A 16,643-nucleotide genomic window follows, 5' to 3' on the forward strand; every position below is an offset into this window, starting at 1 on the left:
AAACACACACACGCACGCAGGACATCTCGTTCATGCGTTCACATATTCCCATTGTTGTCAGCCGCAGTCGCAGCCTTCATTAATAACGGGTGTCGGGACGCGGTCTAGGACCAGACGACACCCAGACGGAAAAAAAAATCAGCAACCCCCACTGCTCAGACACACAACAACAACAACAGCAGCACTAACAACAACATTCCCAACAATACTCACAACAAGAATGCTCACGACAATGCTCACGACGACAACAACACTCACAATAATCACATCAACAGTCCTCACAGCAAGACTCACAACAACAATGCTCACGACAATACTCACAACAACAATACTCACGGCGACATTCACAACAATACTCACGATAATACTCACAACAACAACATTCACAACAATACTCACGATAATACTCACAACAACAACATTCACAACAATACTCACGATACTACTCACAACAACAACATTCACGACAATGCTCACAACACAAATACTCACAACGACAACAACATTCACAACAATACTCACAACACAAATACTCACAACGACAACAATAGTCACAACAATACTCACAACACAAATACTCACAACGACAACAATCACAACAATACTCACAACAATACTCACAACAACAACATTCACAACAACAACAACAACAACACACCACAACAACGCGACTCCCTCCCCGACACGCGTACATCAGGGCGACGTTCGCTTACCTCGGGACCACCCTCAACGAATCGCTTCGAGGAGTGTTGAGCGGTGACCGGGGGGCAGCTGAGCGCCTGCGATCGTGATGAGTCGCCAGGCGCTGGCGGTGGTAGTGGTGGTGGGTAGATAGGGCAGCGAGTCGGGTGGGTGGGTGAGTAGCTTTGGTGAGAAAGAGATGGAACCGGCGAAGGGAGCGAGCAGGCTGCAGCAAGAGAGTACATCAGCTGTCTGCACCGCCAAGTGGCTGCTGATGTTGCCCGCTGCTGCTGCTGCTGCTGTTGCTGCTGATGATGATGGCGATGCTGTACGGCCGAGCAACCAGGCGAGTGGGCTCGTTGGTGAGCGAGCGAGCGAGCGAGCGATGCGGTGGAGCGGGTGAGTTGAGGAGGTGAGCTAAGCACGGTCGATAGTGGCTGCTCGGGTGGAGGGGGAGGGTGATCGCCCTCGGTTGTAAATTGAAGAGTTTCGACCTTTTTTGCGCTTTTAGCAGCGACGGTCCAGCGGTGGCAGAGGTGGAGGAGGTTGCCTCCGGTAACAAAGACAAAGATCCCCCACACCTCACTCGTGTAGCCTTGACAGACTGTTGGGGCAAGTGCTGTGAGCGACGCGCGCGGGTTGGGGTTGTCGATGTTGTTGTGTCGATGGGTGTCGTGTTGATGTTTGGGAAAATCAACGATGGGGAATTTAATGACGGCGTGAAATCGGATGAGATCTTCGGTCCAATGCCAAGAGCAGTATGATTGCGCGTACAGATGATAATCACAAGCGAGAGTATAGTTTTCGTTATAGAATGTGTTGATGATGAATATTCGTATCCTCGTTGTCTGTTGTTAACTGTCAAATTGGTCGTCTGCTTTAAATATTTTTTTACCCGAAAAAATATTCGTATTCCCAGCTTTGGGTATGGTCACGAACCGTCGAGTATGCAGTCTCCTCCCAGAAAATAAATCTTCTTCCAGCAGTTGCAATTTTTAGTGTCAACAATTTTTTACCATTTGGTATCAATGATACTCGTTTCGTTACAGCGTATCAGCCGTTCTATCTTTGATTGTAGTTGCCTGCTAACAACCTCTATATTGCAGCAGCATTGCAATTGTTAATTATAATTAATGATGATAATACAAGGTGATTGTTTGCTTTACAAACTAGAGTTTTGGTCAGCCGTCGCTCTCAATCTGTCCGACTCGTGTAATTTACGCATTCCTCAAAATCATTTCTTAGTGTCAATCTGCAGTTGCATCTTCTTCAGCATCAGCATCGTCATCGTCAGCATCGCGAGAACCAGTTGCGTTGTATCGGATCGTACGCTTGCTGTTGTCGGTTGCTTGTTGTCTGTTGTTGACACCCTTACGATCTTATCACGCTCTTAAAATCATCCCCACCGCGCGTCTCTCTCTGTCTGTGTGTCTCTCTCTCTGTTTGTCTCGCTCGTATCTTCTCTTGCCAGATGTGCAAAACAGCGGCCGAGATGTACTTACGGCCGTCGCATCGAATGGTACAAACAAACAAAAAAAATTCCACGCTAATAGTGGACGACAAAAAACGTCTTAAAACGTTTCCTTCCGATCTTCTACGCGGAATTCTGTTGCAAGTTGCAAATACAAAATCGCACGGCTTGTGTACACCCGATGTTGTAGCCTTAACGCAGGTCGCAGTCGCACACATAACAGACGTTGAGTCGAATTGTTATCACTGTACTTTCAATCTCGAGTCGAGCTTCTTAGTGAGGGTTGAAGAAAATAAAGAATGATTTATTCTCTCTCCCCTCTCTCTCTCTCTCGCTCTCTCCAGCCTCTCGCCGCCGAATATGAATAATATTTCAAACGCAGCGCAGAAATCCGCAGGCAACAAATACGCGCTTGACAATCTTGTTCGATTTAAAACGTCCCGATCGTCGCCACCAGCTGGGCTATGAAGCTGCATTGAACACTGAAACCACCGCTGCCACCACCATCATCATCAGCATCATCATCATCAGCAGCAGCGGCGGCGGCGGCGGCAGCAGCAGCTGTAGCAGCAAGCGGTGTAACGCTCACACGCTCAAGACGCACGCAAGGCGGACACCACCGCCACCACCCACCCACCCACCCACACGGCCGCTCTCCGTTCGCTGTTCACAACCCCCCCACCACCACCAAGCCCAACAACCACCAACCCCAGCACCTCCACTATCGCCACCACCACCACCACTACCACCGCTCTAACCCTCTCCCTAATAATTCATGCATCTAGCATCCATACCTCCCCTAACCCGGACCCTCCCCCCCTCCCTCCACCACAACCACCACCACCACCACCCGTGTCCAACCTCATCCCTCACCCTCCCTCCTCTCTCTCTCCGCCCAGACATCCCTCCTTACCCCCCCCCACCGCTCCCCCCACCAACAACCGCTCAGATGCAACACCCCCCCCACCCACCACCTAACCGCGCTGCGATCTTCACATCGCTTCGTCGGTGTAAGTCCGCGGGCTAAACAGCTCGCTCGAGACCCGCCTGTCCGCCTTCTGTTCTGCTCTGCGGTGTCCCCCGAAGCTCAGCCGCGTTCCGAGGCACGCGCAGTCGGGGACGATGGGACGGAGGGGGGCAAGCTTCCTTGCGCAGGTGCCAGGTGCATCGGTCGCGTTCTGGGGGTTTTATTTTTGAATAAAATAAAATGTTCGAATTTTATTTTTTTTAATAAAAAAAATATATATATCTATATCGTTATTATTATTATGATGATTATTTGTGTCGCTTGGCAGGATGGTGGGTTCTGGCTGTTGCTTGGAGCCCCCCGGAGACTCCATCCAGCAGTGGATTGACCATGGCTGCGCGTTTGTATATTTTCTCATCATGATCGCGACATATCTGGATTTGGGGGAGGGGGGTGGGGGGAAGCTTTCATCCAGCAGTGGATTGACCCACGTCTTGCGTGTATGATGATAACGACATATACACATAACAAGTACGAATATACACGTGTGTGGTTATGTATATATATGTGTGTGTGTGCGGGGAGCGGTAGCGCAGTGGTTAGCGCACTACGGTATACGAACCCAGAAGCTTATCCGAGAGCAGTTCGGCTGTCATTAGTGGCGAGCGGTGCCAGAACCGGTTCTGTGATTCCCACAGAGGTCGCCTGAGCCTTAAGCGAGTGTACCCTGGTGCGGGTGTAGTTAGTAAAAAAAAACTAAATTAAACCGCAGTTGGGAAGACAAAGGCGGACGGGTGTGGGGCTTAACCGACCGGTCGTTCGTCGTGTCGCCTTCCGTCGGTGCCTCTCTAACAGCCCCTCCGTGTCCCAACAGCGTCACTCGTAGGCCACACGGGGGATCTTTGTCTGCGTCCTCGTCTGCATGTGTGATGGAGATTCGTTTTTCACGTGTTTTTTTTTAAATATTCATATATATTGATAGAGAGAGATATACGGGTCTGAAAGGCTGTGAATCCATCTAAATACAACGAGTAGTATTGCATTTATTTAAGCTCTCTCTCTCTCGCAGCACTCTGTCGATCCACCGCTGGATGATGATGATAATGATCATCATCATGATGATGATGATCATCTTGATGATGATGATGGCCTCCTACACACCTCCTCATCGTCCGCGTTCGCCGTCGTGAGTACGCAAATTTCACCCTCATGGGTGTTGTGAACGGGTGGATGGTGATGCACACACACACACGTATTCATACGTACATATATGCAAGGGAGGTCCCATGACATATATGTACGTATTAATACAAGTGTAATCATTTTCTATTATGTATCTACATATTTAACATGAATATGCAGCCCTGGAATTGCACGTATGTTGAACTTATTTTGCACCGTACGTAACCAAGCGTGATTAAGATACGTGCATACATCTTCATATTATTGTCAACGTATTATTTGATTTTCGAACACCAAGGCATTGTTAGAACTAACAACTCCTTGGAAAGGAGGTACTTGATTGCAATTAAGTTAACGTTTACGTGTGCAATCATTCGTTAATTCATTCAGTGATTTATTCCTTTCAATGTATACGTGGGGAGCGGTGGTGCCGCGGTTAGCGCGCTGCGCTACGAACCCGGCGACCCCGAGTTCGATTCCCGCTCACGACCAACACCAGTGACGATTATCTGCACCGGTCCTGGGCCTCCCCTAGGTCAACTCAGCCTCAATTGAGTGCGATGTGTATAAACATTGCTACTCGGGAGACAAAGGCGGCCGGGCGTGGTGCTGGCCACCCACCCCCTCGCGTGCCGTTCTGGCCTTCATAGGTGCTCGCTAACAGCACTTGCCCCAACAGTCCGTTCAAGGCTATGCGGGGGATCTTTGTCTTTGTCCGCATTCCTGCAAGGATATTTCCTTCCAACTCTACATTCACTTTTGAGCGGAACGCGTCGGTGGGAGATAGAGCGATGATGATGATTATTATAATCGCCTCGTGCTGTGCAGGTGCTATAGGCGCAGCTGGGTCCATCGCAGCATCTAATAGGAAGGTGCCGCCACGGTTTGATGGGGGTGGGGGGGTCTAGAGGGGGGGGGGAGGGGCATTCATAAAGCAGTGGATTGAACATGGCCGATGATTGATTATAATCGACTGATGTATTCACGGCACGATTATTGATTCGGCAACATTTCAGGCGTGATGTGAACATTTGCCGGTGCATAGGCCCGCAGCCCCCCAAACAAAAACGCAAGCGGCCAGTGACGAGCAGCATTGTCAGCGTCGCTAGAGATCGGAGTCTAACCCGTCTTCTGGAATCGAACAAGTTGATTGTGAAACGAGTTTGGGGAAGAGAGACGACGATGGCGATGATGGTGATGATGATGGTGGTGGGAGAGGGAATTCCAATGTGGGGCTTCGTGAGGGGAAGCAGCAGGACAGAGGAGTGAGGTGACCTGCAGTGTGGTGCTTAAGTGGTGAGTGAGTGGGTGAGTGAGTGTTGTTGTGACCTGCAGTGTGGTGTGTGGGTGGTGAGTGAGTGGGTGAGTGAGTGTTGTTGTGACCTGCAGTGTGGTGAGTGGGTGGTGAGTGAGTGGGTGAGTGAGTGTTGTTGTGACCTGCGGTGTGGTGTGTGGGTGGTGAGTGAGTGGGTGAGTGAGTGTTGTTGTGACCTGCGGAGTGGTGCATGGGTGGTGAGTGGGTGAGTGAGTGTTGTTGTGACCTGCAGTGTGGTGCGTGGGTGGTGAGTGAGTGGGTGAGTGAGTGTTGTTGTGACCTGCAGTGTGGTGAGTGGGTGGTGAGTGGGTGAGTGAGTGTTGTTGTGAACTGCGGTGTGGTGCGTGGGTGGTGAGTGAGTGGGTGAGTGAGTGTTGTTGTGACCTGCAGTGTGGTGTGTGGGTGGTGAGTGAGTGGGTGAGTGAGTGTTGTTGTGACCTGCTGTTTGGTGTGTGGGTGGTGAGTGAGTGGGTGAGTGAGTGTTGTTGTGACCTGCGGTTTGGTGTGTGGGTGGTGAGTGAGTGGGTGAGTGAGTGTTGTTGTGACCTGCGGAGTGGTGCGTGAGTGGTGAGTGAGTGGGTGAGTGAGTGTTGTTGTGACCTGCAGTGTGGTGCGTGGGTAGTGAGTGAGTGGGTGAGTGAGTGTTGTTGTGAACTGCAGTGTGCTGCGTGGGTGGTGAGTGAGTGGGTGAGTGAGTGTTGTTGTGACCTGCGGTGTGGTGAGTGGGTGGTTAGTGAGTGGGTGGTGAGTGAGTGGGTGAGTGAGTGAACATGTGTGTGGGTGAATGGTTGAGTATGTGGATGAGTGGTTGGGTGAGTGAGTGTTGTTGTGATCTGCAGTGTGGTGAGTGAGTGAGCAGGAGAGTGAGTGAGTGATTGAGCGAGTGAGCGAGTGTGTGGGTGAGTGTGTTGGTGAGTGGTTGGGCGAGTGAGTGTGTGTTGTTGTGACCTGCAGTGTGGTGAGTGAGTGGGAGAGTGAGTGAGTGGGAGGGTGAGTGAGCAAGTGAGTGAGTGGGAGAGTGAGCGAGTGTGTAAGTGAGCGAGTGTGTGGGTGAGTGGTTGAGTGTGTTGGTGAGTGATTCGGCGAGTGAGTGTGTGTTGTTGTGACCTGCAGTGTGGTGAGTGAGTGGGAGAGTGAGTGAGCGCGCGGGTGTGTGGGTGAGTGAGTGGTTGAGTGTGTTGGTGAGTGATTGGGCGAGTGAGTCTGTGTTGTTGTGACTGCTGTGTGGTGAGTGAGTGTATGAGTGAGTGAGTGGGAGAGTGAATGAGTGAGTGGGAGGGTGAGTGAGTGAATGGGAGGGTGAGTGAGTGAGAGAGTGAATGAGTGAGTGGGAGAGTGAATGAGTGAGTGGGAGGGTGAGTGAGTGAGTGTGTCGATATGGAAGTGAATCGGACAACGGATGAGACGAAACAACCATTTATGATTTTGGCGTTGGTGGATCAGAGAGGGATCGACAACGAGATCTGGTTTCTTACACAAGGGCAGTACAGCAAGTAGTTTCTTCATATTTGTGTGTGTGTGTATGCACAGGAACGACTCCTTTATGTCATTTGTTGTTTTTACGTCTCTGCTGTCGTCTCGTGTGTGTTCGGTGGGGCTTTCTCGGGCAATTCGTTTTACAAAAGTGGATTCCCTCCCCCTGCACAAACACACAAACCAACGTCGCAGGGGTCTGATCGAGAGTTATTGATACAGAGTTATTATCGAGAGTTATTGATACTTGGTGACACGATCGCGGATGAATACGCACATATACATAATGATGCATATCATTTAGTGGATGTATCTAAAAGCAGCAGCAGCAATGATAATAATAATAAAACATGTTTTGGTACTGCTATCACGAGAAGCATCATTTTTGTTTCGTAGGGCCAAGGCGACCCTCAACGTGGACGGTATAGACACGGATCGTGTCCCTTCTCGACTTACATTGAATGTCCGTCTGTCCGTCTCTCTGTCTGCCCGCATGTCTGTCTGTACGTCCCACAATGCGCTGCTTAATCCGGCGAACTCTCTGTTCTTCTGTACGTCTGTGTGACCCATCCTTTGTCAAATTCCTACGCCTCAACATTCGTCTGTCCGTACATCCGTCCATCCGTCTGCGTGCGTGCTCGTCTTCATCTCTGTCTATCTGTCTGTCTATCTGTCTTTCTGTCTGTCTGTCTTTCTATCTGTCTGTCCGCTGGTGTCCCTGTCTGTAAGCGCGTCTCCCTGCGCCGACGATTGTCCGTTTCTGGTGTCTGTCTTTGGGGTCCATGTTCTCCGTGTGTCTAAAATCCTAAATATGCAAAATGTTCAATAACCATCTCTCGTCTCGGCACAGATGCACACACACGTGCGGGTTACTGTCATATCTTGCTGTGATATCCCGAGGAGCGGCGGCGCAGCGGTTAGCGCACTCCGCTACGCAATCGGCGATCTGCATAACCACACCGTGCCTCTTTGCCATGGCCCCCGACCGCACCCACCAGCGTGGTGAAGTATGGCCGAACAACCTTTCGTGACCGACACGGCGCGTGGGGAGGGTCTTCATCCAGCAGTGGATTGACAAAGGGCAGTAAATTATAGATTAATTATACATCGCATTTTTGCATTTACATGCATCTATGCATCCTCTGCTCTCAGCGGAGCGAGACGAAGAGTCGATTTTTCAAGGGCACATGCATGTACTCATGCGTGTATGCAATCAATCACGCGTGAGTGTATACGCGCGTGTGTGTGTGTGTGTACATGTGTGTGTGTGTGTACATGCGTGTGTGGGGAGCGGTAGTGTAGCAGTTAGCTGCGCTATGAACCTGGCAACCCGGGTTCGATTCCCGCTCACGGCCAACACCAGTGACGATTATTTGAACCGGTCCTGCGCCTCCCCTAGGTCGACTAAGCCTGAAATTAGTACCTGGTGCGGTGTGTAAACATCGCCACTGGGGAGACAAAGGCGGTCGGGCGTGGTGCTGGCCACCCACCCCATCGTGTACCGTTCCGGCCTTCATAGGTGCTCGCTAACAGCACTTGCCCCTACAGTCTGTTAAGGCTATACGGGGGATCTTTATCTTTGTGTGCGGGGAGCGCTGGCGAAGTGGTTAGCGTGCTGCACTAGGAACCCGGTGAGCCGAGTTCGATACCCGCTCAGGGCCACCAGCACCGACGACGATGATCCGAACCGGTCCTGGGCCTCCACTAGGTCTACTCAGCCTCAAATGATGCGCAAACATCGCCTCACGAGAGACAAAGGCGGCCGAGCGTGGTGCCGGCCACCCACCCACTCGTGTGCCGTGCCGGCCTTCATAGAGGCTCCTCACTAACAAACATTTCCCAAAACAGTCTTTGTGTGGGGGGGAGCGGTGGCGCAGTGGTTAGCGGCACACTGCGCTACAAACTCGGCCGGCCACTTCAGTTCGATTCCCAATCTGCAGGGCTGGCGACCTCAGCGAGTGACGGGGCCTCCGTCTAGATCGACTCAGCCTTAATTCATCTAAAAACAACGACACTGGGGGACAGAGGCAGCTCCGCGCGACGAGATGGGTCACGGCCGTCTGCTCCGTCAATCCCCGCACGGCGATCTCATCGCACCATCTCCACGGCGATCGCCTGGCATCTTTTGTGGCTGTCATTCCGTGACCTGCTCCTGCCCGTCAACTCCCGTCCAGCCGTGAGAAGTCTCTGCCCAAGCAGATCGCTCGCTCACTCGCTTACTCGCTCACTCACTCACTCGCTCGCTTACTCACTCACTCGCTCGCTCACTCACTCGCTCACTCGCTCACTCCCTTACTCGCTCACTCGCTCACTCGCTTACTCACTCACTTACTCACTTACTCACTCACACACTCGCTCGCTCACTCGCTCGCTTACGTTTTAACGACCAAGTCAAATCTGACGTCCCCCCGATATGTTGTGCGCGTCCCTGCAGAGCAATTACATTCACGTGAACGGACGTCAATAGAAGGGGCGAGACGGTGGCGAGATGTTAACTACCTCGCCCGGTGTGCAGACAAAGGTCGTGGGTTCGATGCCGACCCTGACGCCTGCTGCTGTATAGTTGGGGTTTTGCCTGCGTCTTTCACTCTCGTCGTGGTTCGCGTGGAATTATCTGCGGGTCATCCGGTGTTTCCCTCCACATTTAGAATCAACCACATCACGCGTTCAGAGCATTTGGCTGCTATAGTGATGACAAGCCCACTTCGTTGAGCTATAATTTGTGACCAGGTCGTTTCTGAAAAAGAGCTACATAGCTTAGTGGGCCTTACCTGGTAATATGAAAAACATCTTTTTTTTAAGAATAGGCTGGAAAAAGTATATATAGAGGTCTGCAGAACTTGGGCAATTGTTGGTAGCGTTGGGTCCTCACCGCCCTGGTTGATTTACGCGCACAGCGTTGAAATACGGTGTTTTTTTCTGGAAGACTTTGCTGTTTTTAACAAGATTTTTCTGTTGCGTGTAGTCACTTTAAGATGTTTCTTGTTCACGTTTTTGTTTTGTTGCGGTTGCACCCGAGTCAAGAGCCGCATGGCCCACAGGGCTATACCTAATAAATGAAACTGAAACTTGAAACTGAAATCTGAGTCGTTCTCTCTCTCTGAGTCGTTCTATCTATCTCTCTGAGTCATTCTCTCTCTCTGAGTCGTTCTCTCTCTTTGAGTCGTTCTCTCTCCGAGTCGTTCTATTTCTTTCTCTTGAGTCGTTCTATCTCTCTCTGTCTGTGTCTGTCTCTCACTTCGAGACTTCGATTAATTGAGTACTTTACAGTGCAGCGGTGGCATGGCTACTGAGTTGAACTGTTTTCGGTACTGGAATTGGCGCTGAACGAGTGGGGTGTCACTGCAACTACTCACGGAACTGTCATGAACTAAAATAAGCTGACACCTCTGTATGGTGCACTTCTTTACCACCCTACGTAGCCAACTACGCTAATCGCAGACAGACACTATCTATATATATTCTACACGAGGACGTGAGTGGTAATTCTGCGGCATCCTACAGGATCTTCTATTTAGGATTGCACCCAGATAGAACCCATATCTAACGGCGAGGGCTCTTCCCCCGTCGTCTTTAAAAAAAAAGTCCCGGGCAGTTCACCACTCAGCATTGATGGGTTGAAGTGAGCCCGACTAGTACGGCTGATGAGACACTGCGAGTCGAAACTGGCCCTTGCCTGATGAACATTCGGGCAGTTCACGGGCACTGTGTTCAAGCGAGCCGGACTACTACTGCTGATGAGACACTGCGAGTCGAAACCGGTGCAGAGTTTTTTTTTTTGCTCGAGTTGTTGAAATAATTCCGCGTAAAACGACGCACTCCCGCAAACAGGGCCGAGTGTGTGCGGCTGATGTGATGTGTAAAGAAAACGACATGGTTATAACACTCGTCTTGTCTCACACGTAAGGAGGCTTTCACGACCAATGTTATCAAAGAGAGAGGAGTGTGGCTTCGATCGCGAAATTAAACACGTGGCGTTAAACCCCGCCACCAGCCGACACAGCCAATTAGTGAGGTTTGAATTGGCACGTTCCGTTTACGAGACAAACGTTACGAGTTGGCTGTGTCGGGTGGTGGCGGGTTTCACGACACATTTATATATTTATGCGATCTAACCCAAAATAAACCCCTCTATTATGGATGGTACTTTAATTATTTGTCGGTGTCATGTGCAGAGACGGATATGTGATGGAGACATCGGCTACTTGATCAGTTGCTACTTCGAACTCGTCTGTACTGTACATGATGCTTGGATGGAAATTGCTTAAATAAACGAAGATTATTGAATCGAATACAATGCATTCCTTTGTTCTTCATAGCATTATTATTTGCATAGATATACATTGCACGTTTACACACGTACGTATACACACACATATACTCACCCTTTCACGCGACAGTACGTACACGTGCACACATATACAAAAGACAAGCATCCCCCGTGTAGCCTGTAAGAGACTGTTGGGGCAAGTGCTGTTAGCGAGCACCTATGAAGGCCGGAACGCTCCACGAGGGGGTTGGATGGCCATAAACCACGCCTAGGCCGCCTTTGTCTCCCTAGTGGCGATGTTTAAGCAACGCACCAGGTACTCATTCCAGGCTGAGTCGACCACACATACACACACCACACGCAGCAATACCCAAAGACAAAGAACCCCCCGTATAGCCTTCACAGGCTGTTGGGGCAAGTGCTGCTAGCGAGTAGCACCCATGAGGTCCGGCACGGCACACGAGGGGGTGGGTGGCCAGCACCACGCCCGACCGCCTTTGTCTTCCGAGTAACGATGTTTAAACACCGCGCCACATACGCATAAACACACACACACCACACAACCCACACACACCACACAACCCACACACACCACACACACCACACAACCCACACACACCACACACACCACACACATCACACACACCACACAACCCACACACCACACACACCACACAAACCACACACAACACACAAACCACACACACCACACACACCACACAACCCACACACACCATACACACCACACAACCCACACACACCACACACACACACTACATACCACACAACCCACACATACACCGCATTTCACAAAGCGGGGTCTGCGAGTTACTGTATGACGTCACTGAAGTGCAGAGAAAGTCCATTTAGAGTGTCTGCCCGCTCAGACGCGCAATGGGCGACCCATCGAGCGACTCTCCTGAGCCAGTGGTGTACAATTCCACGTTGCCATGACGGGGCCGAGGGAGGGCGAGGTGGGGGGGGGGGCCGGCCCAGTCCATCCATGTGAATACCATCTCCGAGGGAGATGCGTGCGTGCCTGGATCGGTGCCATTCTCGATGCGCGTGTGGAGCACGGCGTGATTAGAGCGAGCGATGGTACACACGCCGGGATAGGTGGATGATGGATGATTCGGACTTCGGCCGACACATAAAACGACACAAACTCAAAGCCACACAACGTGCACATAACAAAAAAAAACACACACACACAAAGATCCCCCGTATAGCCTTAACGGACTGTCGGAGCAAGTGCTGTTAGCGAGCAGCACTTATGAAGGCCGCCACGACACACGCGGGGGTGATGTGGCCAGCACCACGCCCGGCCGCCTTTGTCTCCCCAGTGACGGTGCTTACTACACACCGCCCACGGCCACCAAGACCATTGACGTTTATTTGAACCGACGCTGGCCAGGCCTGCCCTAGGTCGACTCAGCCTCAAACGAGTACCTAGTGCGGTGTGTGAACATCGCCACTGGGAAGACAAAGACGGCCGGGCGTGGTGTTTACCACATAGCCCCTTGTGTGACGTGCTGCCCTTCATAAGTGCTCGCTAACAGCACTTGCCCCAAAAGTATATTAAGGCTATACTGGGCGATCTTTGTCTTTGTGTGTGTGTCTGTTTAGTAGTGTCCAACGAGCAGTCTGTTTAGCCTAGTGTCGTGTGTCTGCCTACATTCTTACATTTTCTCGGATCCTTCAAATAATATGGGCGCCACGGTGGCTAGGAGATGTTAACTACCTCGCCTGGTGTACAGGAGGTCGTGGGTGCGATCCCGACCCTGACGATGCCTGCTGCTGTATATTTGGAGTTTGCGTGTCTCTCTCCCCGTGGATTTTTCTCCAGCTCTTCCGGTTGTACCCTGAACATTTAGGATCAGCACGTGTTTTGAGTGTTTGGCTTCTGTTGTAAATGTTCCACTTGATGATGACGATAAGCCGCTTCGTTGAGCTATCATTTGTGGCCAGGTCGCTTCAGAAAAAGAGCTACATAGCTCAGTGGGCCTTGCTTGGTAAATTCTAGATTTGAAGCTTTCGTGACTGCAAGGATTCATATTCTTAGGTTTTTTCGGTAAAGTCACGTGGTAAAATTAAAATAAACATTTTATCTTTAGTTTAGATCAATGAACCCAAACAACCCTCAAGGCGCATTAGAGGATGTCTCTGCGAGCCTTGGACATTAACACTGAATCCTTCAAATCCTCAAGATGTCTTAAGCTGGCTCTACGAGCCTCTGGCATTAACGCAGAACCCCATGAAATCCCACGGATGCATTCGTCTGTCTCTATGAGCCTGAAGCATTAACACTGAACCATGCGGAATACATAATACGTCTCGTCATATGTTTTGTTCCTGTCATCATCATCATCATAGCCATCATCAGCAGCAGCAGCCGTGGTCAATCCACTGCTGGATGAAGGCGTCCCAACGCTGCCACACACCCGTCACGATCCTGCCGTGTGAATCATCCACCCTGTGGCCTGCGCATGACCTGCACGCGGCCTCGTTTTCACCGCTCCGTCTCCTGGGAAGACGTCCTCTTTCGGACACAGTACAGTACGCGGGGCGGTGATGCTCAGCGAAAGGAAATTTTCGGGCGAACGCGGTTCTTCCATTCAGGAACGCTTTTCGCACAACGCGAAACGTGCACCGTTATACCGCAAAATGTGCGACTGTTATGAAGCAGAACGCGCCCGTTATAACGTGGAACGCGCCCGTTATAACGCGAAATGTGCGACTGTTATTAAGCAGAACGCGCCCGTTATAACGTGGAACGCGCCCGTTATAATGCGGAATGCGTGCACCATTATAACGCAAAATGTGCGACTGTTATGAAGCAGAATGCGCCCTTTATAACGCGAAATGTGCGACCATTATAACGCGGAATGCGCGCACCGTCACAACGCGGTTCGTGAGCGGTCGACGACGAACTACTTTCTTGAGCCGCGCGGCTTAGCGGTGCGGCAACATCCTACGCGTAATGAATCAGTAACACGGCGGTGTACCCCCGGTGATTCGTCCCGCCATCTCACTGCTGCGCGTCCCTAGTAGTAGTAGTAGGAGTCCATCGTATCTGGCCAAACGCTATCGTTACAGGGCATATTTTTTCTGGGGAAATCGTTTTTGCTTCATCGCGTGTTTCGCTTAACGTGGATGCTTTTCAGGAACGCATCTACGCCTACCAACGCGTTAAACGAGGACTTACCGTCCTGTGTATCTGGGAGTTGTGGGGGTGTGTGGTGATGTTTATCCCGGGGCTATGTATTGGTGTTTGGAAGTCGGTGAATGGATTCCTTCATCAGTGACATTAATGTGGCCCCAACGGTAGCAAGTTCTCTATACTTTATACATTTTACGTACGAGCGGTTATTTAATTTGTTTCAGTGCCTTGCTAATCTTGTTCTCTACGTCGCCATCGTACGTTGTTTGTAACTCGCTGACCCGCTGTAGATTTGTGAGAAAGAGCTTCATAGCTCATCGGATTCCACCTCCTCCACCAAGGGGTAAATACAACTTCTCATTCCGAGCTCGCCTCTTGCTGCTGCTGCTGCTGTTCGTTGCTGTTGTTACTGCAGAAAGTTCGCGGTTCGAAACCAGCGGCCGCGCTGGTGATCACTGCGGTGGTGCGGTATGAACCCTGAGTCATCACTCACGCGCCGTCCGCTTCGCTCGCGAATCGACGTTAAAGACCCCCCCCCCTTCCCCGTGATGTCTTTCGCAAGGGTGGATAGGTTGCGTGCCGGCGTAAGCAATTTGCCGAATTTAAAAAATAATGCACCGCTAATTATTTAATTGCAATTACGCACAATCATCGACCCACCCACCCACCCTCCTCCCTCCCACTATAATGAATGAGTTGTTTCACCCGGAGACAGCCTCACTGAGTCCCATGATTCTTTACTCACCGAGGGTCCTGCCGGAAGGTAAATAAGTAAATAAATGTTGATACAAGAATGTGCAACAAAAGACAAAGGCGCATACACACGTGTGTGCACAAATGTGCGCGTGTGCGTGTGCGGGAATTCTGCGTGCAACTGAGCGGCGGTGGTGGTGGTGGTGGCGGTGGTGGTGGTGGCGGTGGTGACGGTGGTGGTGATAGCGGCACTGGCGGTGGTGGTGGTGGTGGCGGTGGTGACGGTGGTGGTGGTAGCGGCCCTGGCGGTGGTGGTGGTGGTGGCGGTGGTGGCGGTGGTGGTGGTGTGTTTACAGGTCGTAGTTTGGGACTTAGAAGGCAGGGACGGGGGAGGGGGGAGCGGTGGTGCAATGGTTAGCGCAGCGCGCGAGCAAACCCCGGACACGTCAGTGGCGGGCGATATCCGAAGCGGTTTCTCGGGCCCTGTGTATCCCCCTTCATCAACCCGTGCTGACCAGTGCGGTGAAGTATGGTCAAACAGCCACCCCACTCCCCCATGACCTAGGGGCCGTCCATAAATGACGTCACGCGATTTTGGACGATTTTTGACCCCCCCCCCCCTTCGTCACACGACGTCACAGAAATACCCCCCCCTCAAATATGACGTCACAAAGCTCTGCCCCCCCTAAAAATAAATATAATACATGCTTCAAATCGCTTTAAACTATTGTCATTGTAGTGCGTATTTAATATGGCGCTGCACTCTGATGTTGTAAGATAAAATATTTATTAAAAAGTCTATTTCATTAAGTAGAACGTGTTGTCTATATATATTTAAAGTTGCGCATTTTGATGTGACGTCACATTTCTCAGACCCCCCCCCCTCGTCCACATCGTCACAAATGTCTGACCCCCCCTCCCCACCCCTAGGTGCGTGACGTCATTTATGGACGGCCCCCTACACGGGCTCAGGGAGGCTTTCATCCAGTAGCGGATTGACAGAGCGCTGAGTGCACGTGCTTTCGCTTAATATTCGTGGGTTTGCTGCACTGGTTTCCGGCCGCTCTCTGCGGTAGAAGTGGTGCTTGTGGTAGATGCGTTCCAAAAAAATAAAATAGGGCACGCAATGCGAAACCGCACGAGGAGACAGCGGCCTACCGAGTAGTGCACAAGTACAAATAGTACACGTAGTACACACACACAGTACACATAGTACACACACACAGTACACATAGTACACACACACAGTACACATAGTACACACACAGTACACATAGTACACACACACAGTACACACACAGTACACACACAGTACAACAAGTACACACACAGTACAAAAAGTACACACACAGTACACACACAGTACACACAGAGTATACCCACAGTACACACAGTACACACACACTGCACACACAGTACAACAAGTACACA

General features: G+C 51.0%; 1 protein-coding gene across 4 annotated transcripts in view; it reads right to left on the minus strand.

The window, feature by feature from the left end:
* The window catches only part of LOC133349703 (homeobox protein Hox-B3a-like), a 355,311-nt gene that overhangs the window by 93,224 nt on the left and 245,444 nt on the right, over nt 1-16,643 (minus strand). Inside the window, exon 1 of one of the 4 annotated variants that reach the window (XM_061563375.1) lies at nt 714-2,751. The exons of the other annotated variants lie outside the window; for them this stretch is intronic. Coding sequence (XP_061419359.1) covers nt 714-926 — 213 coding nt within the window. The 5' untranslated portion in view covers nt 927-2,751. Of the gene's footprint in view, nt 1-713; nt 2,752-16,643 lie in introns of those variants that run through there. 4 annotated transcript variants of the gene reach the window in all.

This window comes from Lethenteron reissneri, chromosome 31 (assembly GCF_015708825.2).
Source record: "Lethenteron reissneri isolate LAM-NWPU_2019-01 chromosome 31, ASM1570882v1, whole genome shotgun sequence".
Lineage (NCBI taxonomy): Eukaryota > Metazoa > Chordata > Hyperoartia > Petromyzontiformes > Petromyzontidae > Lethenteron > Lethenteron reissneri.